This window comes from Oryctolagus cuniculus, chromosome 2, assembly GCF_964237555.1.
Source record: "Oryctolagus cuniculus chromosome 2, mOryCun1.1, whole genome shotgun sequence".
NCBI classification, from domain to species: Eukaryota; Metazoa; Chordata; class Mammalia; order Lagomorpha; family Leporidae; genus Oryctolagus; species Oryctolagus cuniculus.
Window position 1 is genome coordinate 68079165 of NC_091433.1, and position 24955 is coordinate 68104119.

Sequence of the window (24955 nt, forward strand, 5' to 3'; positions counted from 1 at the left end):
CTGAGTCACCCCACTGGCTCTCCTGGATCTGCAGCTGGCAGAGGGCAGGAAGTAGTTCTTTTCAGCCCCCATAACCACACAAGCCAGTTCCCATAATAAATCCCCTCATATATACACATGCACATACATCATGTGTCACTGAATAATGGGAATATTCCTGATCAATGCATTATGGCATAGTTTGTCACTGAGTGAACCTCTTAGAGTACACTTACACAAAACTAGATGGTATAGACCCCTCACTCAAGAGATGAGGAAAACAACAGATATGTGAGGCTGCTGCCAGCCTAATATGACATGCAGTTTTACAGTAAATGTTTTTTATGAGTACATACTGAAATAATTACAGAAAGTATAGCATAGTAAATATATAAACCTGTAACAGTCTCTCCAATCATTTCCAAGTATTATACACCATAGATAATTGTATGTGTTATACTTTTCGATGACTGGTAGCACAGTAGGAGGTTTGTTTGCACCAGTGTCTTCAGAAATATGTGAGTAATCCCTTGTGCTTTACGTGGCCACATTACAAGGGTTGCAGAGCTACAAGATGATAGGAGTTTTTCAACTCCATGTTATGTGGCCAGTCGTTGACCAAAACTGTTGCCATATGGTGCCTGACTGTGTATCCTGTTGGTTCTGTTTGTCTGAAGAACCCTGTCCAACACAGGGGGAGATCAAGGGAGGCTTGCTCTTTACAAATGGGAAGTCAATGTATTATAATCCTATGGTGTTTTCAATAGTTCTTTGCTTCAGAGCCACTGAAGATGTCTATTGAAGGTCAGAGTAGAATTTTCTAACGGTAAGGTTGTTGTGCATGCCATTTATAAATGTGGTTGGGCCACTGATTTTGCAGGCATCAGCAGTTGTTTGTGTGATTCTGAGAATTTTTCCCTTCCTGCCGGGTGGAATGTGGTAGGGTTGATGGTGCTGATTGACAAGAGCCAGTTGTGCACATCTCTTTCCCACTCCACTCTTAGTGGTAATACATGGGTAGTTTGACCTTAGCTAAGGAGGGAGTATGTACAACTGCAAGCCAGCAAATACCTTAAGTTAGCAAATACCTTTAGTTCCTTTTAGAGAGCTGGATTACCAGCACATGGCTACTGACAAGTATAGGAGCCATGTTTATTTACAAAGCCAGCATGGGAATGATCCATTATTCAAAGGATCATTTTGACAAACACCTTTGCAATTGTTGAAAATGGTTCTGGCCGGCGCTGCGGCTCACTAGGCTAATCCTCCACCTTGTGGCGCCAGCACACCGGGTTCTAGTCCCGGTCAGGGTGCTGGATTCTGTCCCGGTTGCCCCTCTTCCAGGCCAGCTCTCTGCTGTGGCCAGGGAGTGCACTGGAGGATGGCCCAAGTGCTTGGGCCCTGCACCCGCATGGGAGACCAGGATAAGTACCTGGCTCCTGCCATCGGATCAGCGTGGTGCGCCGGCCGCAGCGCGCTGGCCGCGGCGGCCATTGGAGGGTGAACCAATGGCAAAGGAAGACCTTTCTGTCTGTCTGTCTGTCTCTCACTGTCCACTCTGCCTGTCAAAAAAAAAAAATGGTTCTGTTACATGAATCCTCAAGGGAGATGCTGAGAGCTTGGCGTTTCAGAAGTCACACAGCTGGAATGTGGGCCCCAGGTCTCTGCATAAGTGGTTCTCAATGCTTGATATTTTTGTGCTACGGCACCCATCAAATGGATGATGATGTTACATGTAACACAAAGTTTCGTGAGTAATTATTAACATAACAACTGTGGTTATGTATCCCATACTGTTCACAAAAGCAAGAATAAGGGAATGTGAGTGAAAAGAATAGATTGAAAATATTCTATTCTTAGGGATTCTGTTGATCAAATTATTGCTGGTTTTTTTTTTTCTTTTTTGGAGATCATACCTCACAACTGATATTGAGTTAATCACCATGACTTTAGATGATATGTGGGTAAGAAGAAATTGTGTTCCATAGAACTCAAATTTCAGTTTTCCATCTTTAAGAGCAGCCCAGGAGCAAGCAGCAGGTGCAGAGGTTAAGATGCTGCTTGGAACTCTCACATCCCATATCAGAGTGCCTGGTTTGAGTTCTGGCTCTGTTTCTGATTCCAGCTCCTTGCTAACACTTAACCTGGCAGGCAGCAGGTGATGAGAGACCCAGATTGAGTTCCAGGTTCTTATCTTTAGTCCAGTTCAGTCGGCTTTTGCAAGCATTTCCTGCTGATGAAATATATCTCTGTCTTCAAATAACATGAAAATTGTTTTAAAATAATATAAAGATTTAAGAGAATTAGGAAAAGTAACCCAGCTAAATATTATAAAAATACAGATCAGAAGACACATTTAAAAAAAAAAACTGGCCATAGAACATCATAGCGCACAGGATTTTTTTCTTCTTTTCAGTATTTTTCTCTTCCTTCGGGCCAAGAGCTGAGCTGTGCTCAATGAAAATCTAACTTTTCTATTCTAGAGATCATGATTTTTATGAATTCAAGGTCAATATTAAATTTAGTTTGTTTATGATTAAAATGTTTATCTTCACTACTAAATATGCTTCCTTTATTTGGTTCACACACTTTGCATTTACATTGTATGTGTGTGTGCATATGTGTGTGTGTATCATTGTTCCAAAAATACACTTCTAACCCTTATGATTGATATCCTTGTTGAAAGCCTCTGTTTTGCCCCACACTGACTTTGATGCTGTATGAAAACCTACTGTCCCATAAAGAATTAGTGAATTTTTGTTGCATTAAATAATTAGGAGAAAATACAGACTAATAAAGATTCCATAGAGAATATACCCTGGGATTGGATTAAGATGGCAGAGTAGGAAAGGAGCCTACTGCTCAAGTCTAGGAGAAGATAGCTTAGAAAAAGTGGGAAGAGTGCAGTCTTATGGAAGAGTTAGGGAGAAAACAGCAGAGGAAACTACACAAATTAGAGGAACACAGTGGACCTATGTAGAGGTCAAGGACATGCACAACTTAGTACTGCAGGTGCCGTGAGGCTCCGCACCAGCACTGGAGAGTGAGGTAAGACCAAACTGCAGCAGCACAAGCCACTGATGAAAAAGCTGCAGAGGAAAACCAGCTTGGAGCCCCAAGGGCAATAGTGTGCCCACCAAATTAGAGGAGAAAAAACAAAGCGGGGGCATGTTTTCTCTCTCCCTGATCACCCTGCAAAGACATCCTATAACAAACTGACAGAGAGCAGGTGTCATTTTGAACATAGGTAACAGTTGCAGCAGCTCATGTCCGTGCCCAGCAACCAGCCAAGCAGAGACTCCTGGGTCTGGTAGAGAGAACAGACAGGGAATTGGGTGCTCATGACTTGGGAGGCTTGTGTGCTGGGACTGTGAAAACACTGAAGTTGTTGGGAGGACTTAGGGTGTGGATGGGACATAGGGCAGTCACTGTGGAGGCTCCACACAATCAGGGCTCCCTGGTTACCTGGCAAGAGACATTGCTGGAGAATCTGAGCTTACCCTGAGGCCCACACAGATCCTTTGTGTGGTCCTTGTGGCAGAGCAGAAAGATAATATGTACTCATTGGGGCTATGGCCCAGGTACTGGTCTCTTCTGAGGAGAGGAATTCAGCTGACTCTATGCCAACAGACAAGAAGTAACCTCCCTTCTGATAAAAAAAGAGAGAGAGAGATTTATAAACCTGGGTGTGTCACCTCAGAACCCTTGACCCTGGAGCACTGAACAGAGTTCACAACAAGTCTCTAGATAATCCCTGAAGGCAGATACTCCACTAATCCACTCAGACCTCAGACACAGTTCAAAGATAAAAGTTGCCACAGCAAAAAAAAAAAAAAACAAAAAAAAAAACAAAAACAAAAACAAAAACAAAACAAAACCAAACAAAAGAAGAAACCAACGAGTATCTCCACAAATGCCAAATAACAAATGTACTAATTCAAAAAACTAGAGTAAGGATGACAACATGACACCCCCAAAAGAACACACCACTTCAATACTAGATTGTGAAGACATTGAGATTGAAAAAATACCAGAAATGGAATTCAAAAAATTTATCATAGGATTACTTAGAAGTAATCAGAAGCAAATGCACGAACTAATGAAATCTATTCATGACATGAAAGAAAATTTCTCCCACAAAATTGAGATCCTAAAGAGAAATCAAAATTAAGTCTTAGAAATGAAGAATTCAATAGAACAAATAGAAAATGCAGTGGAAAGCCTTAACAACAGAATTGGTGAAGCATAGAAAGAATATCTGACTTAGAAGACAAAGCACAGGAATTTATACAGTCAGACAAAACACAAGAAGAAGAAATTGGAAAACTAAAAAAACACTGTTGGGAATCTAAAGGGTACTATCAAATGACCCAGCATGGGTTCTAGGAGTTCCTGAAGGTATGGAAAGAGAGAAATGATTAGAAGGCCTTATTAGTAAAATAATATCAGAAAATTTCCCCAACTTTTAATGGTTTTTCCAAAACCATTAAAAGAGACAAAGAAGGACACTGTGTAATGATTAAGGAATCAATTCAACAGAAAGACATAAAAATTATAAACATATATGCATCTAATTACAGGGCACCTGGCTATTTAAAAGAAATGTTAAGGTACCTAAAGGGAGATATACACTCAAATACAATAGTAATGGGGGATTTAAATACCCCACTTTCAGCAATGGACAGATCAACCAGACAGAAAATCAGTAAGGAAACAGCAGAGTTAATCGACACTATAAACCAAATGGACCTAACAGATATCTACAGAACTTTTCATCCTACAGTTGCAGAATACACGTTCTTCTCACCAGTGCATGGAAACATCTCTAGGATTGACCATATGCTAGGCCATAAAACAAGTCTCAGAAAATTTAAAAAAAATCAAAATCAATGACTTGAACAGCACTTGTCTTGACTGTCAGGAACATTTTTTTTCCATAATGGAAAATGGGACTGGGAATGGGAGAGGGAGGAGGATGTGGGGTGGGAGTGGGAGTGGGAGGGCAGGTATGGTGGGAAGAATCACTATATTCCTAAAGTTGAACTTATGAAATTTATACTCATTAAATAAAAGGTTTCTTTGGGGAAAAAAGAACCAGGAACAGGCCCAGCTGGGTGTCTAGCTGCCCACAGCAATACTGCATGCCAAAGGCTTATGTGACATCAGACAAAAAAGTCAAGAGACCAGCAGAAACATCGCCTTGCTCCCTTTTGTCTATGATTTTTTGTCTTCTTGAAAAATTATCTATCAAATCATATAAATAAGATCAAATGTCTGATAATAATAATAGATAGAATTAAAAAGGAGATAATGTTCCAACATGGGAAGTAGTCCACACAGCAGACTCATAGAATGACAACTGCTTTAAATAGCACTCTGACCTCAGAGTCAGCTCTTAAGGCATTCTGCTCTCACTGAAAAGCCCATGAGAGTTGTTTTTTTCCCATGAGGAAAGCCAAGACACTGTGGCCAAAAAATGTCCTACATGAAGGATCTCTGTGAGAGAGACCCCAGTGGAAAGAAGGGCCATCAAAGAAGGATCTACTTTTCTCTGAAGGGAGGAGAGAACTTCTACTTCACTTATGGCCTTGTCTAAAAACTGACAGAGATTGTGGATTCAAGAGGCTCCCATAGCCTTGGCAGTTCATGTTGAGAGCCTCGGGTGATCACTGATGTCATGCATGAGTGTTAATTGTTAAATTAACAACAGGAGTTGCTGTGCACTAATTTCCCATGCAGTACCTCTGTCCTCAGTGAGTTGATAATGAAAATTAACTGTAAAACTTGTTCTCAAAGTTTTTTGTGTGTGCATGCATGTGCAAATTGTTGAAATCTTAGTATAGAGTTGGTCTGCTGTGTATAAAGTTAATTAAAAATGAAATCTTAATGGAGGATGGGACTGGGAATGGGAGATGGAAGAGGAGGTGGGGTGGGAGGACAGGTGTGGTGGGAAGAGTCACTATATTCCTAAAGGTGTACTTATGAAATTTGTACTCATTAAATAAAAGGTTTCTTTGGGAAAAAAGATTTTATTGGAAGGTGAATGGTGATTTATGAGATACTTTATACAATATTTCTCTACAAAAATCCCTTTAGTTCTACTTCCAGCAGTGGTGGGCTACACTGTTTCAGATTTGCCACTAGATGAGATCTAGAAAAGCTGAACGATAATTTTTTAAACATCCAGGAATTAAGATGAACTGGAAATAGAGCAACGTCACAGGAACTGGCAACCAGTTTTACATATCTCAGTTCCTGATTGGATTAAGGTGACCTCAGACTGTTGGAGCCCCTAGCTTAGTATACTATAAGAAGCAAATGTAATCTTCCCTGAAGCTAAGCTGCAAGCAACAGGTATATGTTATTTGCCAGACACTCTTTAAATACAGTCCTGTATTGCCTAGTAACAGGGATGCATTCTGAGACATGCATCCTTAGACAGTTTTGTCATTGTGTGTACATCACAGAGTATGCTGATACAGACCTAGTGGGTACTGCCCACCACACACCTAGGACACATGATATAGTCTCTTGCCCATGGGCTGAAGACTTGTAGAGCAAACAATATTGTAGGCAATTGTAACACAGTGTACTTTTGTATCTAAATGTGTAATTATACAGAAAAGTCACAGTAAAAATGTGGTATTAATGATAAAAACTGGTAAACCTGCGTAGGGCACTATATAGTCAGCTTTTCATCATGATAATGAAACACCGCAAAGAAGCTGCATGTGAAGGAAACAGGCTCATTTGGCTCGGGATTTTGAAGGTTCACAGTGCAAGGAAGGTCAGGTGGGCCCCTTGGGTTTGGCTGTCTAGTAAGGCAGGAAGATGGCAATGGTGGAACATTTACAGACGGATCACATCTTGAACTATGAAGCATACACACACACACACACACACACACACACACAGAGAGAGAGAGAGAGAAAGAGAGACAGACAGACTGGGCCCAAAGTGGCTTCTATAACTCCCCAGTGACCTAAGGCCCTCTGCTAGTTTGTGCTCTATTAGTACCATTAATTTATGACTTTGAGGATTAATTTCCTATTAAGACCACAGCAGGCACTGCCTGGGAGTGGAGTTTGCAGTACTGGAAGTTGATGTAGGTGATGCAGTGAGTGGTGAATGTGAAGATCACGGATGAGTCTGCACACTTCATAGTCACTGAACGTGTAGGCTATGCTACATTTATAAAAATATTTTTCTTTCTTGAATAATAAATTAACCTTAGCTTACTATAAATGTTTTACTTTTTTGTAATAACACAGGTTAAAACACATATTATACAGCTGTACAAACATTATCTTTAGATCTTTATTCTACTTTTTCCCTATTTTTAAAATTTTAATTTTTTTTTTGCTTTTCAAACTTTCCCGTTAAAAACTAAGACATAAGCACACACATTAGCCTGCACTTCTACACGGCCAGGATCATCAGTATCACTGTCTTCTGCCTGCACATCCAGTCCTACTGGAAGGTCTTCAGAAGCAAACAGGAGTGGAGCTGTGAGCTCTTTTGACCACAAAGCCTCCTTCTGGACACCGTCTGATGGGTCTGTTTGAAGCTCTTAAGGAGGTGTCGCTCTTTTTAGAAATAGGCCCATGTCATTGTTGGTTTTTCCATTATAGATTTGCCTGTGAGCAGGTAATATACCATATATGTTTCTTTCTATTAAAAACTTTATGGAGGTGGGATCCATGTTTTGCAAGTTTCTAAGGAGCTTGTTGAAGTTTGCAGAAGCTTCTGTTAAACTATTGCCTGCAAGTGTTCTTGGAAGATCTTCTCCTGTAGTTTCCTTTTTACTTTTGCTGCTTCTTCAGTTATGCATTCCCTAGGAGACAGGAGTTTTTCAGCTCCAGTATAACCTTATGGGACCACTGCCGTTGTTGTCCATCTAAATGTTATTGTGCAACACCTGACTATTTAAGGCTATTGAAATGTTAGCAATGAAGGCATGGAAGAAGTGTTGGTATGTGCAAATATTCTCAATAAAAGGATATTGCAAGCTTTATAATATCAAACCAAAGCAAGAAACATTAGTACAAATAAAAGAGCTATTTCATAGAGATAAAATAAAAGGTCAATCAATGAGAAAATGTAAGATGTCTTAACTTAGGTATTAATAACATACTTTTAAAAATATATGAAGATGAAACTGTTTGATAAATTTGGAATAGTTTTGTCTGCTTTTGAGGTTCCTCTACAGATGCAATAAAAAGTTGTTCTCAGATGTTATGTCCATCTGATTGTGGCAGCCAAGATTGAATGGGATAACATAGGGATTACAAAGTAGGGGGAAGAACAGCATTTTTGCAACTCAAATTAAACTTGTATAACAGTGAAAAACTTATGTCACTCCAAAAATCTAATCTAAAATGTGAGATTACAAAATATGTATATCAACAATTGACAGAATTAAAAGAACAAATCCAAAATAGTAGTGAGGACTTTTTTAATTGATACTTACAAATTGTATATATTTATGGGATATTATGTGGTTTTTAAGTCTTTATTTAGTTATTTGAAATGGAAACCAACAGATAGAGGAGGAGAGGCAGAGATAGACATGTCTTCCATCCACTGGTTCATTCTACAAATAGATGTAATAGGTCTGGGCTAGGCTGAAGCCAGGAGCCAGGAATGCCATCCTGATTCCCACATGGGTGGCAGGGGTCAAAATACCTGGGCCATCTTCCTCTGTCTTCTCAGGCATAGTAGCAGGAAGCTGGATTGCAAGTGGAGTAGCTGGGGTTCCTGGTGCTCTGATATGGGATGTTGGTGCTGCAACTGTGGGTTAACCAGCCTGTGCCACAGTGCTGACTTCCCATGTAATGTTTTCACACTTGCATGCATTGTGGAATAGTCAGATCAGGATAAAGTTATCTGTCTCTTCAAACTGATCATTTCTGTTTGATAAAAACATTCAAAATTATTTATGATCATTTTTTAATAAAAGCATATAGTACATTATTGTTATTTGTAGTCACCAAACTCTACAGTGAACACCAGAACTTCTTTGTCCTATCAAACCAGAACTTAGCACCCAATAATCAATGCAGTGGGAGAGTCTAACAGTACCTTTCACAATAATTATGTATAATATTTTAGTCAGGTTCGTCCACTAAAAATACCATCATTACCTTAGAAGAATTCAAACAACACAGTCATTATTTAAATAGATATCAAATTTATTAAAAATTGCAGTAAATTAGTGTATTAACAGAGGCAAAGATAGACAAATAGACCCTTGGGTTATTATAAAAGTCAGGGCCAGACTTACTTGTACAGGGATGTTTGTTTCAAAGCTGGTATTACAGATATTAATGAAAAAATATTTGTCACGAGCTGGGTATTTGTGTGTGTCCCCAAACTCATATGTTAAAGGCCTACCCACAGTGTGCTGGTTATTTGGAAGCAGGACCTTTGGAAGGTAATTAGGTTTAGGTTTGGTCATGGAGGTGAGGCTCTCATGATGGATTATGCTTTTGTAAGAAGAGGAACACAGAGGTGTTTCAGCAGGCGATGACCCGAATATCTTTCCATATTTACACAAGATGTCATGTGAGCACAGAGCTTCTGCAAGCCAGAATGAGGTCCCTCACCAAGAATCAAACCAGGCAGCCCACAGGCCTCAGCCTTCCCAGCCTCAATGTCTATAGTTTAAACCAGTCTCTGATGTTTTTGTTGTGGCTGCTGAATTGACTAAAACAATGGCCCTTGCAATTAATGGTGCATAGTCAATTGTACATTAAGAAAATTGAGTGACATTGACCACCTTTGTCACACTACAAACACACACACACACACACACACACACACAATTTCAAGTGAATTATAGATCTAAATAAGAAAGATAAAACAATAAAGCTTCTACAAGAAAACAGGATACAATCTTCATGCCCTGGGAAAGTTCTCTTAACCAACAAGACCAAAAAATTACTAACCAGACAACAAAGGATTTATGGTTTATACTCCGTTAAAACTAAGAACCTCTGTTAACCAAGAGAGACCATTTACTGGAAGGATTTAAATTACCACAAGCAGGCTTTGTGAGGCCAGCTGGCCCAGTAATTGTAATTAATTGTTGGAAATAAAGTCCTTTAGAAATTTGGTTTTGATTCAAGTTTAGCTTCTGTTCTGGCTTCATCTATTATCTCCATAAAAAATATCAGAGTCAAAAACCTAAATAGTCCCAGACTGTGCTTTCAAAACACGGATACATGTATCATTTCCACAGGAGAAACTTATTAATATTATCATTTGACAAACTATCTTGATACAAAGGTATTTTTCAGTTGATGCTGATTTTACTAAAGGGCAAATCTTTATAATGAATTATTAGATATTTCTATAAATTAAGACACTGTTGTTGAAAAATTCCTTTCAAAATCAGGAAGTAGGAGTGGGTGTTTGGTATAGAAGTAAAGAGGCAACTTGATGCCTGCATCCCGTATTGTAGTGCCTGAGTTCCAGACCCAGCTCTGCTTGTGATTCCAGCTTCCTGCAAATGCATACCTTCAGAGGCAGCAGGTGATGGCCCAAATATCTGAGTCCCCACCACCCATACGGGAAACCCAGATTGAGATCTGGGCTCCTGGCTTTGACTTGTTCAGAATGTATGAGAAATGAACCAGTGGATGGAATCTCTCTCTCTCTCAAATAAAAAGAAAATAAACAGAATTTTTAAAGAATCAAGTACTGAATTTGACTCTAAGACGCAGTTGATTATAAAGCATTATTATTTTACATTCACTATAAAGCAAAATGTCGCCTGTTAAGCTATCGTGTAACACTTCCTTATCATTTAGATTCTAGTTTTATTACTACAGTAGATATCTGAGATTTAATCAGACTCTAAAAATCACTTCTGTGCTGATACAAATTGAATATAGATGCTAAACAAATTTCTGAACATTATTAACATTCAAAGACTGTTTCTTAAGAATCCCTCTTCTGCTGGGCAATTGGTATTTTCTGTGCTGTTGGAGCACAGGTGAGGCAGCATTTTAACAAGAATCCATTTAGATAAAAGAGCTATGGGTGGAGGGCTTTAAGCTAGCTAGAGTGAGTCTAACTTGACACTGTGCATAAAGACATCTGATTCAATACTTTCCATACCTGCCCCCAGGACTGCTAAAGGTGAAACAGGTGCTCACGCAATGTCTGTAGACTTTCTTCCAGGTCACTGAATGAGGAAATTTTAAGAAATTGTGGTGAATGTACATAGCAAAATTCACTACTTGAATCATTTTTAAGTGTATGGTTTAGGGCATTACATACATTTGTAACACTGCACAGTCATTACCATCCACCTTCAGAATATTTTCAGATTCTCTGACCCATTGCCAGTAAATCCCCAGTCCTCCCTCCCTCCAGCTCCTGGCAACCAGTGTCTCACTTTCCATCTCTGTGAATCTGACTACTCCAGGTACCTTGTATGCGTGAGATCATACAATATCTGCCTTTTTGTGTCTGGCTTATTTTGTTTTACATGGTGTTGTTAAGATTCATCCATGATGTAGCATGAATTGGACTTTCACTCCTTTTTGACTGAGTAGCAGCATTCCATTACAGGTTCATACCACATTTTGTTTTCCCATTTATCTGTCAATGGACACTTGAGTTTTCATCTTTTGACTATTATGATTAAAACTACCATGAGCACTGGTGTAAAAGTATCTCAGAGTTCCTGCTTTCTGTTCTTTAAATAGTCAGAAGTAGAAGTAATGGGTAATGGTAATTTGATTTACCATTTTGAGGAACCACCAACCATCGAATTTTTCCATAGTAGCTGAAGCATTTTACATTCCCACCAGCAGTGCAGCAGTGTACAAGGGTTCTAGTTTATCTGCATCCTACATCTCTATCTTATGCCTTTTTCCATTTTTTTCTTTTGAATAATAGCCACTGTAATGAATGGGGGGGGGTTCAATCTTTGCTTTTTTATGCTCAGCAGAATGCAATTCTGGTTGCATTTAATGATGGACACTACCCAACATCCAAGATCAAATGTGAGAGACGCTATTCTTAATTCTTACATCTGTGACTACTTATGCTGGAATCTTCGTGGGTCTGAAATGGAAACAAAACTGTATGTGGAATATTTTTGTGCCCAACCCTGTGCTAAGTGCTGCAGTGGGCATGGGGAAGGTAGGGAACTTGTGTGGCTGCCAAGTTCTCCTTTCAGTTTTACTCACTGGGCTGCGGTGGCACTGAGAAAAGAGGAAGCTCTTCTCTCTTCTCATGTCTGCTTGGGTCACCCTTTGGCTTCCTGGGTACCTTGTGCTGTCACTGAATCAGACGGGAGTTCTGCTGCCTTGCATTTGGAAAGAGAGTCTGCTGGTGTCCTCACCATCAGGAAAGAGGGTTATACTGAGGATGATGGTGAAACACTGCAGGAGAAAGCCCGGCTTAGAGGTTTTGTGCTGGTGTTTGCAGAAATCTGGTCCCCCAGAGTGGAGGCCTTGCCTCCCTCCTCTGCACCATGAAGACTGTGGTTAGTTCCTCCACTTCTTCGTACTTTGATTAAAGCCGATTATGTGCTCAGCTGGGGTTACAAGGCTAAGTACGACGTGATTCCTGCCTCAAATATTTGTGGGGCATTGGCGTGTGGATGAGAATGGGATAGAGGATAGACTTGTCAAACAGATGGAGTAGAACAGTGGTTCCCAGAGTGGCATCCTGGGCCTCAGAGCCAGACAGCACTTGGGATTCTGAGAAATACAATTGCTCACCCCAGACCTGCTGCATCCAAAACTCTCAAGGCAGCAACCCACACTAACAAGTGCTCAGCAGATTCTGACACGGGTGGTAAAATGTGAGGACCACTAAACTGAATTGTAATCTGACAAGCAAAAATACATTATGAATGGAAAATAGTGAGTACTACTACTTTGCCTTCTAAGCTTAGACTTTTTACTGTAGACCTAGTCCTAAAAAGTACATGGAAATGAATTTTATAAAAAATAATGAATAAATTTCAATGTTTGGCACCAAGATAAATTTATCCTTTAATTCTGCTTTCCCAAAAACTTTTTGAAGTGCCCTTGTATAGAACTTGTACCAACTCCCAACTGCAGTAATCTGAAATTCCGTTTGTCTATTCATCATAATTTAGTAAGGTTTTGAAGTTAGGAGATATTTATGGAGACCCTGTATAGTAATGTTCTATAAACAGAGATCATACAGCCAATTCTCATTATTTCTAGTGGTTATGTTCTATAAGCCTGTGGCAAACACGGAAATAGTGAATGTTGAACCACTGCTTCTCTGTGGAAAACACAGGGCTAGGTTCCCATCAGTCATTCGTCTCAACATTTTTACCAGTTTATTAATACAGAATCTTGCCTAATGTGTGTATTTCTATTTAAAGACACTTAATATATATTGCTGGCACATTAGCATTGAACTCAAGATCAAGAACACCATAACTTGCATCTGAACAACACTTATCTAACACATGACTTTGACCTTCCTAAAGCACTTCTCAGCCTTCTTGCACTTTGAAACACTACACAGCTGCTCAGCACAATGCTTGGGAAACATTTTCAACAGAGGAAAAACAACAAAAGGCACAGAATGCAAAACACTGGACACTGAATAAACTTTTTTTTTAAAAAGATTTTATTTATTTATTTGAAAGGCAGAGTCACAGAGGCAGAGAGAGAGAGAGAGAGAGAGAGAGAGAGGTCTTCCATCCACTGCTTCAGGTTCATTCCCCAGATGGTCCCAATGGCTGGAGCTGTGCCCATCCAAAGCCAGGCGTTTCCTCCATGTCTGCTATGCAGGTGCAGGGGCCCAAGGACTTCGGCCATCTTCTGCTGTCCCAGGCCACAGCAGAGAGCTGGATCGGAAGTGGAGCAGCCAGGACTCAAACCGGCGCCCATACGGGATACTGACACTGTAGACGGTGGCTTTACCCGTTATGCCACAGTGCCAGCCCAACACTGAATAAACTTCTAAATACACACACACACACACACAGCTCAGAGTATGCACTTTGGGCAACTCAAATTTTTCATCATTCTGCACATGTCCAAGAATGAGCATAAGTAAATACATAGTGAGCCTGATAAAAAAAATTCAGCATGTAGGCAAACTCAAAAATATTGAACCGAGAATCATAAGAGTCAACTGTATGTTAATATTTCAGTTACATAAAATGAAATAGGTCTTTAGAGTTAGCAGTACTATTACAAGAATATATCAAATAAGTTATTGAAAAATATATTTTCAAAAAATGTATTTCAGAAAATCTGATCATATTAAGGCTGCAATTTGGAAAATTGAATTCTTTTTTTAATTTATTTTTTATTTAGTAAATATAAATTTTCAAAGTACAGTTAATGAATTACAATGGCTTCCCCCCCATAATTTCCCTCCCACTCACAGCCCTCCCATCTCCCGCTCCTTCTCCCATTCCATTCACATCAAGATTCATTTTCAATTATCTTTATTTACAGAAGATTGATTCAGTACATATTAAGTAAAGATTTCATCAGTTTGCACCCACACAGAAACACAAAGTGTAAAATACTGTTTCAGTGCTAGTTATAGCATTACTTCACACTGGACAACACACTAAGGACAGATCACACATGAGAAGTAAGTACACAGTGACTCCTGTTGTTGACTTAACAATTTGACACTCTTGTTTATGGTGTCAGTAATCTCCCTAGGCTCTAGTCATGAGTTTCCAAGGCTATGGAAGCCTTTTGAGTTCACTGACTTCAATCTTATTCCAACAGGGTCATAGTCAAAGTGGAAGTTCTCTCCTCCCTTCAGAGAAAGGTAACTCTTTCTTTGATGGCCCCATTCTTTCCACTCTTGCAGAGATCTTCCATTTAGGTCTTCCTTTTTTTTCCAGGGTGTCTTGGTTTTCCATGCCTAAAATATTCTCATGGGCTCTTCAGCCAGATCCGAAGGCCTTAAGGGCTGATTCTGAGGCCAGAGTGCTATTTAGGACATCTGCCATTCTATGATTCTGCTGTGTATCCCGCTTTCCATGTTGGATTGTTCTCTCCCTTTTTGATTCTATCAGCTATTATTAGACACTAGTCTTGTTTGTGTGATCCCTTTGACTCTTAGACCTATCAGTGTGATCAATTGTGAACTGAAATTGATCACTTGGACTAGTGAAATGGCATTGGTACATGCCACCTTGATGGGATTGTATTGGGATCCCCTGGCACATTTCTAACTCCACCCTTTGGGGCAAGTCCAATTGAGTATGTCCCAAATTGTATGTCTCCTCCCTCTCTTATTCCCACTCTTATATTTAACAGGGATCAATTTTCAGTTAAAATTTAAACACCTCAGGATAATTGTGTGTAAGTCACAGAGTTCAACCAATAGTACTAGAACAAAACAAAGAGAAAATACTAAAATGGATAAAGTATTACATTGTACATCAACAGTCAGGACAAGAACTGATCAAGTCACTGTTTCTCATAGTGTCCATTTCACTTCAATAGGTTTCCCCTTTGGTGCTCAGTTGTCGCCGATCAGGGAGAACATATGATATTTGTCCCTTTGGTACTAGCTTAATTCACTCAGCATGATGTTTTCCAGATTCCTCCATTTTGTTGCAAATGACTGGATTTCGTTGTTTTTGACTGCTGTATAGTATTCTATAGAGTACATGTCCCATAATTTCTTTTTTTTTAACTTTTATTTAATGAATATAAATTTCCAAAGTACAGAATATTGATTACAATGGCTTCCCCCCCATAACGTCCCTCCCACTGCAACCCTCCCCTTTCCCACTCCCTCTCCCCTTCCATTCACATCAAGATTCATTTTTGATTCTCTTTATATACAGAAGATCAGTTTAGCATACATTAAGTAAAGATTTCAACAGTTTGCTCTCACACAGAAACATAAAGTGAAAAATACTGTTTGAGTACTAGTTATAGCATTAAATCTCAATGTACAGCACACTAAGGACAAAGATCCTACATGAGGAGTAAATGCACAGTGACTCCTGTTGTTGACTTAACAAATTAACACTCTTGTTTATGGCATCAGTAATCACCCTAGGCTCTTGTCATGAGCTGCCAAGGCTATGGAAGCCCCCTGAGTTCACCGACTCTGATCATACTTAGCCAAGGCATGGTCAAAGTGGAAGTTCTCTCCTCCCTTCAGAGAAAGGTACCTCCTTCTTTGATGACCCGTTCTTTCCACTGGGATCTCACTCACGGAGATCTTTCATTTAGGGTTTTTTTTTTTTTTTTTTTTTGCCAGAGTGTCTTGGCTTTCCATGCCTGAAATACTCTCATGGGCTTTTCAGCCAGATCCACATGCCTTAAGGGCTGATTCTTAGGCCAGAGTGCTGTTTAGGACATCTGCCATTCTATGGGTCTGCTGTGTATCTCACTTCCCTCTAGTACCATTGGTTGAACTGTGTAATTAACACACAATTATTCTTAGGTGTTTAAATTTAATTTCATTCTTCATAGGTTGTATTTGGGTAATTGTTTTTCATTTTGAAAGAATAATGAGGCTGGCGCTGCAGCTCACTAGGCTAATCCTCCGCCTTGCGGTGCCGGCACACCGGGTTCTAGTCCCGGTCGGGGTGCCGGATCTGTCCCGGTTGCCCCTCTTCCAGGCCGGCTCTCTGCTGTGGCCAGGGAGTACAGTGGAGGATGGCCCAAGTACTTGGGCCCTGAAGCCCATGGGAGACCAGGATAAGTACCTGGCTCCTGCCATCAGATCAGTATGGTGCGCCAGCCGCAGTGCGCTGGCTGTGGTGGCCATTGGAGGGTGAACCAATGGCAAAGGAAGACCTTTCTCTCTGTCTCTCTCTCTCACTGTCCACTCTGCCTGTCAAAAAAAAAAAAAAAGACTAATGAATTCTTTATAAAAGTATTTGCTTCCATTTTTTTTACATTCTATTTATAAACATATAGTAAAATAAATATTAGAAATCAGAAGAAATATTAGTATTAAATAATATAATTGACCTCATATATCCAGTGTACCAGGGTACTTCAAACAATTCATGGAAAATGCATACTATGAAGAAACTATGCCTGGATTTCAAAATATTTTGCATCAAAATAAACTCATCACTTAATTCTATTTTTTCCATGAACTGTTTGAAGTACCCTCACATTGAATTAAAACATAGGGAACTTTCTGTTTCACTGGCTCAAAATAGTGTAACATTGACAATTTCATATGATCCTGTCTAATAATTATCATTCTTCAGAGATTTCAGCACTTACTTTAAAAATCTGGGTTATCATGGCTTAGGTGTTTTATTTTGAATGGTAAACTAATTCCTTATCTTTCTATAATTTTAAAAAAGCTTATAAACCTTATATGTTATCTAGGACATTTTTATACTCTTCATATTAAAATATCTAGTAATTTTTCACCTGCTATCTTTTTTTGGATACATTTCAGAAATTAAAAATCTCCTTTATATTCTTTGGAAACCTAAGGAGCTTTAGCTTCTTCACATCCTTTGTAAAGACATCAGGGGTTAGCCCTGCATGGACTAAAGTATGGTGTTGAAATCAGCCATGCAGCTGACAGCTAAGTCAGAATGCTGGCTTTGCCATTCACCAACTTCTCTACAACTTCGTGTTCTAATCTGCAGAAGGATACTAACAGTAGTGCTTCCTTTAAAGAATGATTGTGAAGCTTAAATACACCAACATATGAGTATATTAAGTGCCTAAACCAGGGCTGGACATGTGGTACACATTCCAAGAAATGTTAGTAACTATTGTTACAAAATGTATTTGATATATATAAAATAGACCTATAGTGAAAGGAAGCAGCAACAACAGAATATTATTCAGACTTCAAAGAATGAAACCTGGCCATGTGTGCCAAAGTGGGTGGACTGGAGGACATAACGTTAATTCAAATAAGGCAGAGAGAGAAACACAAATAACACATGTTCTTCATATCTGGAATGGTGATTACTATAGGCTGGGAGGGTCAGGAGGGGATAGAATTTGGATTTTGGACAATGGGAGCCAAATTGGAGGTAGAGTGAAGGAATGAGTCTCTAGTATTTCACAGTAGAGTAGAAAGACCATAGTTCACAGTAACTATTATATATTTAATGAGGAGAGAGAAGAAAGGACTCCAATCACAAAGTGATGTCAGAGTGAGGGAAATATTGATTGCCCTGATTTGATCAGTTCACACTGGATACATGCATTGAAATGTGTCACCCTTACCCATAAGTATGGACAATTATTAATAAAAAATTCAAAAAAGCAAATTGGACTTGATATGAATCTTACAGGTAAACTGTTACAGTCAGGCTGGACTGATTGAAATAAATAGGTTTACAGGGGCCAGCGCTGTGGTTCACTTGGTTAATCCTCCGCCTGCAGCGCTGGCATCCCATATGGGCGCCAGGTTTTAGTCCCGGTTGTTCCTCTTCCAGGCCAGCTCTCTGCTGTGGCCCGGGAGTGCAGTGGAGGATGGCCTGAGTGCTTGGGCGTGTGGACCCTCATGGGACATCAGGAAGAAGCGCCTGGCTCCTGGCTTCATATCAGCGCAGCGCTGGCCGTAGCGGCCATTTGGGGAGTGAACCAACGGAAGGAAGACCTTTCTCTCTGTCTCTCTCTCTTATTGTCTATAACTCTACAAGTCAAATAAAAAAAAGAAATAAACAGGTTTACCTGTGATATCTCAATATTTCTGGCTCTTGGTTTTCTTTTCTCAAATGAGCAGTCACTTTTCAGGGTAGTTGTGAGGGTAAGAAGCAAGGTGTGTGGGTCTCACTTCATTTGCCTGCTGAGTGAAGCACTCCATCCGGTGACTAATCTTGGAAGTTCTCTGTTGTGGGTGCCAGATATTGTTCACTGCAAGAAGAGAAATCCAGTAAATGCTAAGTCTTGAAAAAAAAAAAAAAAAAAAAAAAAAAAAAAAAAAAAGACGTGCTATTAAAATCCGTCTCCAGGAAGGTTTTTAGTGATAAAAGGGGAGAAATGGTGACACCCAGTGACCATCTGACAATATTGCATGCAAACATTTCCATCCCGAAGTGAATTATGTCATCGTATCTGGCTTTTCCTAGCCATTTTTTTTTTTACATAAAAAAGAAAGTGTCTAGTATTATTTAATATCAGATTCTCCTTATATTTTTAAAAAGTTTTTAAAATGTATTTGAAAGGCAGAGTTACATATATATATATATAGAGAGAGAGAGAGAGAGAGAGAGATCATAACTTCCAGCCAGAAACACAATCTTCCTCTGGTTCACTCCCCAGATGACCACAATGGCCAGGCCTCCCTGTGGGTGTAGAGCCCAAGGATTTGGGCCATCTTCCACTGCTTACACAGGCGCTTCAGCAGGGAGCTGGATAGGAAGCAGAGAGCCAAGACTTGAACCAGCACCCATATGGGATGCCAGCATTGCACGCGGCAGCTTTATTCATCTCCCCACACAGCTGGCCCCAGGTTTCCCTTATTTTAATTTTCTGTAATCATTTAAAAATAATAACCTTGGGGCTGGCATTGTGATATAATGGGTTCAGCTGCCATTTGCAAAGCCAGCATTATACATGGGTCCTTGTTTGAGTGCCTGGTACTTCACTTCCAATCCAGCTCCCTGCTAATGGCCTTGGTAAACAGCAGATGGCCAAAATCTTCGGACCTCTGACACCTACTTGGGAGACCCAGACTGGCTTCTGCCTGGCCCAGTGCTGGCCATTGTGGCCATCTGGGGAGTGAACCAGCAAATGGAAGATTTCTGTCTCTCCCTCTCTGCAACTCTTACTTTCAAAATAAATAACATTGTTTTAAAATCCTTATAACATTCAGTACTTAAGTAAATTATTTTTGTTTTATTTTCAATTATATACTAATTCCATATTTTTATATAATTTTATGTAAACTGTTTACCTAATACTTTCTAAAATTTTTATAATCCTACTATAAACTAATAAAACATGATATTATTTCATTTATCTTCTCTGAATGTAGCTATTGACTTGTAAGATAAATGTGTAAAGGTGGTTAATGGAAGCATTTTAAAAATACTTTTCATTTGAAAAGAGTTTTAGATTTACCTCTTGTATTATTAACATCTTATATAATTATTAGTATTTTATATTACTATGGTACCTTTGTCATAATTGATGAACCAACATTGATACATTTCTATTAACTGGCTGTTTCTTTCTAACCTGGCCAGAGTGTCAGGGTTCTGCAAGAGGGTGTGTGTGTGTGTATGTGAGAGAGAGAGGGAGAGAGATTTGACATTTATTTAAGAGACAGGGACACAGGGTCTGAAAGAGAAAGAGAGGGCTCCCATTGGCTGGCTCAGTCCCCCAAAGCCCCTAATTGCCTGGATTGTCCCGGGGTAGAAGCTGGGAGCCAGATACACAATCCAGGTCTCTCACATCGGTGCCAGGAACTCAGACTAGAAACATCCTGGCTGCCTCCCAGGGTCTACACTGGTGGGAAGGTGGACTCGGGAGCCAGAGCTGGGAGTGGAACCCAGGTACTCTGACGCGGGACCCAGGTTTGTAGACCTGTGTCCCAGCCACCAGGCCAAAAGCCTTGCTTCTTTTAAGGAACTGGCTTACATGATTGTGGAGGCTCGGTAACTCCAACATCTGCAGAGAGGGCGGGCAGGCTGGAGACCTCAGGGGGCCGCGCACGGCTGAGGACGCACCAAAGAGACACAGGAAACTACCTGACAGAGGCCGCAAGACCTAGTGCGGGCGGAACTCCTTGCTGCGAAGGGGAGGGTGAGCGGCAGTCCCTGGAGGCCTTGGACTGCTGGAACGCGGCACACGCCCACGGCGCTCCAGGCCCCCGCATCCACGCGCGCCTTCACGGCCAGTTTCCACGGCTAGGGGCCCTCGTTCCCGTGGCAGGGCAGGCTCCTCTGCGTACGCGGCGGCGAGACCGCCTCAGTCTCCCTTGCTTTGATGGCAGACCCAGTTCGGACGCGCGCTGCTCCTGGGGTTCGCAGCCTGTCTCTCCATAGGGGCCTGCGCTCTGCGTTTATCAGTGGCGAGGCTCTCCTCAACACCTCATCTCCAGACCCCCGTCCGCCACACCTCACCGAGGCAGCGCACCTGCATGCCTGGCCGCAGCTCCCGGAAGGGGCGAGTGAGACCATCGCTCCTGTGCAGCTGGTTTGTAGGAGACCCGTGCCCTCCACGTATAGATTCATGTATTTATTTCTAACACCACGGCATGATAGATGTTTTGTGCCTGAGGTTTGGGACGTTTGGGCCTCTGTCAGGTTGTTTCCTGTGTCTTCGGTGCGTCCTCAGCCGTGCGCGGCTGCTGATTTTCTTGCAATAAGCTCCAGGTGTATCTGGTATTCTCCCAGTCCCAGCCCCAAGTCAGCAGGGAGGGTGGGAAGGTCAGGCCCGGGGTCCGGGGCCAGCGGTCGCTGCGCTCCGCAGTGTGGCCTCGGGTGGGCAGAAGAGGCCGTGGCGCGCTTTTCCGGAGGTCGAGGCCCCAGGCCGGCCCCGAAGGACGGAGGGGCAGGATTGGGAGCAAGGGGGCGACTCCGCCGCGGAGGAGGAGGAGGAAAGGGCGTGTGCGCAGAGCTAGGGAGGCGTTGCCCCGCTGGGGCTGCGCCGGAATCCGGCCTTAGCTCGGCCGAAGGATCTGGAGAGGAGCCCCGCGAGCAGACCCGGCGGGGAGCGCCCCGGGCCGCGCCGCGCCGCGCCAGGCTCGCGGCTCCTGGGCGCGGCTGCGCTGCGTGTGCGGGGCTAGCGCGGCTGAACGCGCAGGGCTGGGCCGGCGGGGAGCCCAGGCCCCGGGCGCGCGGGGGCGCCCGGCCGCCCGCCGCCTGCGTGGGGCCTGCGCGGGCTGCCACCTTCTGGCGGCACCTGGAGTTCCGAGCTCGGGGCCGGACCCCGGCCTGGGGCTGATTGTGATTGGGTAAGTCTCCATCTGGGAAGGGAAGTGGAAGGATTTCCCCTGTGGTGTGCTGTTCGTGTGCGGTGTGCGTGATTTTTCCCTGCCCGCAGAGCCGGGTCCATTCATGAAATCCCAGCGTGCTGACATCATCATCATCCCCTCCCCGGGGAAGCCGAGCGGCAGTTGTCGCGCGTCCGAGGTGACTTCTCCGTCCACCCCAGGAGCCCTGCGTGCTGCTAGGACTGGTCAGGCTGAAATCTGGGCATTCTGAGTGTCTCATGTTGCAAGGAGCAGCTTCGTGATGGCCACCGCCGAGTGACCTGGCCTCTCTGAGCCTCACGTCCAGAAAATCACCCTGCGTTTTAACCCGTTCAGAATACAGCGCTCATCTCGGTGCTTCCAGATCAGACTGCAGCGTCTTGAAAGCTCTGAATTTCTGGGTGCAAGGTGGCAAGGAAAAAGTTAAAAAAAAAATTCAGTGCAAAAGTAAAAATAGATCCCTGAATCATTAAGTGGGCTGGAATGGAGTGATTCTTGGAGACTGGGGCACAGCCTTATCGGAGTGCACCAGCAAGTATTGTACTTGTGAACCGCGGCTCTGTTTCCAAAGAAGTAACTCTAAGTATGCCGCGCGGGACATTTTATCGCCCCTAAAATTTAAGCAGTATAGACAGGAACCAGCGCAAAATTGTTACACATCTCTGTTATGTAATATATGCTTGATGGGCATTCGATTTCATTCAAGTTTTCAAATATGGGAGATCACATGTAGGTTTGCATGCTTGCTTGCTTATTTATATATTTATTTATTTATTTATGACAGGCAGAGTGGACAGTGAGAGAGAGACAGAGAGAAAGGTCTTCCTTTTCCGTTGGTTCACCCTCCAATGGCCGCTGCGGCTGGCGCACGAAGCTGATCCGAAGCCAGGAGCCAGGTGCCTCTCCTGGTCTCCCATGTGGGTGCAGGGCCCAAGGACTTGAGCCATCCTCCACTGCACTATCGGGCCATAGCAGAGAGCTGGCCTGGAAGAGGGGCAACCGGGACAGAATCCGGCGCCCCGACAGGGACTAGAACCCAGTGTGCCGGCGCCGCAGGCGGGGGATTAGCCTATTGAGCCGCGGTGCCGGCCAGGTTTGCATGCTTTTTAAAAAAATATTATTTATTTATTTGAAAGAGAAAGGGAGGAGGGCGAGACAGATCTTCCATCTGCTTGGTTCATTCTCCAAATGGCTGCAACAGCCAGGGTTGGGCCAGGCAGAAGCCAGGAGCCCGGAGCTTCTTCCGGGTCTCCCACTTGGGTGCAAGGACCCAAGCACTTGGGCCATCTTCCACTGCTTTCACAGGCCATAGCAGCTGGATTGGAAAAGGAGCAAACGGGACTAGAACTAGCACCCATATGGTATGTCAATAGTGTTGACCAAAACATGGCATCTCTTGTGTGGAAAGTATTTTAAATGCTACATATAAAATGAATATGGTGTAAAGATCACAATAAAAAGTTTGAGTGCCAAAAGAGATCTATGTAATATAAAATGCTATTTGGGGGCTGGGACTGTGGCATAGCAGGTTAACACCCTGGCCTGAAGTGCTGGCATCCCATATGGGTGCCAGTTCGAGACCCGGCTGCTCCACTTCTGATCCAGCTCTCTGCTATGGCCTGGGAAAGTAGTAGAAGATGGTGCAAGGCCTTGGGCACCTGTACCTGCATGGGAGACCTGGAAGAAGTTCCTGGCTCCTGGCTTCGGATCGGCGCAGCTCTGGCCGTTGCAGCCAATTGGGGAGTTAACCAGCGGATGGAAGAACACTCTCTATCACTCTCTCTCTCTCTCTTTCTGCCTCTCCTCTCTCTGTGTAACTCTGACTTTCGAATTAATAAATAAATCTTTGAAAAAAATAAAAATAAAATGCTATTTTGACCACAAAGAAACCATAAGAATACAGCATTTTTGTAGCATAGAATATGGTATTTGTAGCAGTGAGTTGATAAACTGGTTTCTTTAGCACTGGTTATATAAATGCTTGACATGTTTTATCTATTTTAAGTCTCTTACCCACACTTCTACCCCCTATAAAAAACCCTGCTAATACAGTAATATATGGTTTATATATACTTATTTACATATTATATGTAGTAATGTATGTTTCATTTCTATGGAATACATAATTCCCATAAAAGAGAAGAAGGTGCTTGCTGTTACATGTTAGGAAGATATTTTGAGTAGAGGGAAGCAAATGTTTTAAGAGGTTCATTGAAAGGACATTTTAATGATTAACATGAACTGTGCTGTGCCGGTTAGGTTTAATTTTATTCAAAAATTAAGCATTTTTTCTGTTTTAGTTACCCATTAAATTCTCATGCTTTCAAACTCTCCAAAGCTCAAAACAAAAGGGATTGAAGGTAGATGTTTGTCGGACTTCTTAGTGATCAACAGAATTTGATATTTTTCACAATGAGTATGGGATCAGTGGTGAATGACTGGAGGCTGATTGGGTTGTGCAGGCGTAAAGGGCCCTGGTCAGGGGAAGAGTGGAACATGAACCCCAGCCCGTGTTCCACTTGCCTGGCTTTGTGCTTTGACGTGAGCTGCATCTGACCTACTGTCAGCAGTGTGGGACAGCTTGACCAGTTCTGGCTACGTCACACGAGCTGCTGTTGTTTCCAGTTCCCAGTAAGGTACGTGTGGGTGAATGGCAGCCCTCTTTGAGTCCTAGACCTGCTTCTTGAAGATGGTGTGTGTGTGTGTGTGTGTGTGTGGCAGGAAAAGAGGAACTACTTCATACAGAAGGATATTTAAAAAGTCTTCATGAGTAATTCTATACAGTGACATTTAGGAAACTTCATGTTCTGTTTTTCAGAAGAGGACTGTCAGAAGGCGCTACAAAGCACAGTTTTCCTGCGAAAGGCAAAGATCCTTTACCTTCGCATTTTACAAGGAATGTGCAGAAAGCCATTGATAAATACACCTGGTAAGAATGGATGCTTGTGATTGTCCCTGACAAATGTGAGAACCAAAGTCAGTGATTGGCCATGCATTTCTTAAAGTAAGATGCAGTTTTATTTTTAAGCTGGTGAAACATGAGACCCTGCAGAAAAATATTTTAGAATTAACGTGCTGTGAA

The 24955-nt window shown here is 42.0% G+C and overlaps 1 protein-coding gene and 1 long non-coding RNA gene across 6 annotated transcripts in view; one reads left to right on the plus strand and one right to left on the minus strand.

Annotated features, from left to right (window-relative positions):
* The window catches only part of FAM149A (family with sequence similarity 149 member A), a 53049-nt gene that overhangs the window by 7353 nt on the left and 20741 nt on the right, over window positions 1-24955 (plus strand). For 3 of the 4 annotated variants that reach the window (XM_070068422.1, XM_017338676.3, XM_008250764.4), the window contains exon 2: window positions 24692-24802. In XM_070068422.1, the coding sequence (XP_069924523.1) occupies window positions 24692-24802 (111 nt within the window). Of the gene's footprint in view, window positions 1-21705; window positions 21856-24691; window positions 24803-24955 lie in introns of those variants that run through there. The other variant, XM_008250769.4, reaches the window with a different exon arrangement.
* LOC127487574 (uncharacterized) lies at window positions 14423-21586 on the minus strand. Of its 2 annotated transcripts, none has more exons than XR_007914521.2 (3): window positions 20648-21586; window positions 18627-18809; window positions 14423-16803 (listed from the first exon to the last, which is right to left on the minus strand). It is a non-coding gene; the product is annotated as an uncharacterized lncRNA (long non-coding RNA). The 2 variants fall into 2 exon arrangements; XR_007914517.2 differs by having other exon boundaries at window positions 20538-21586.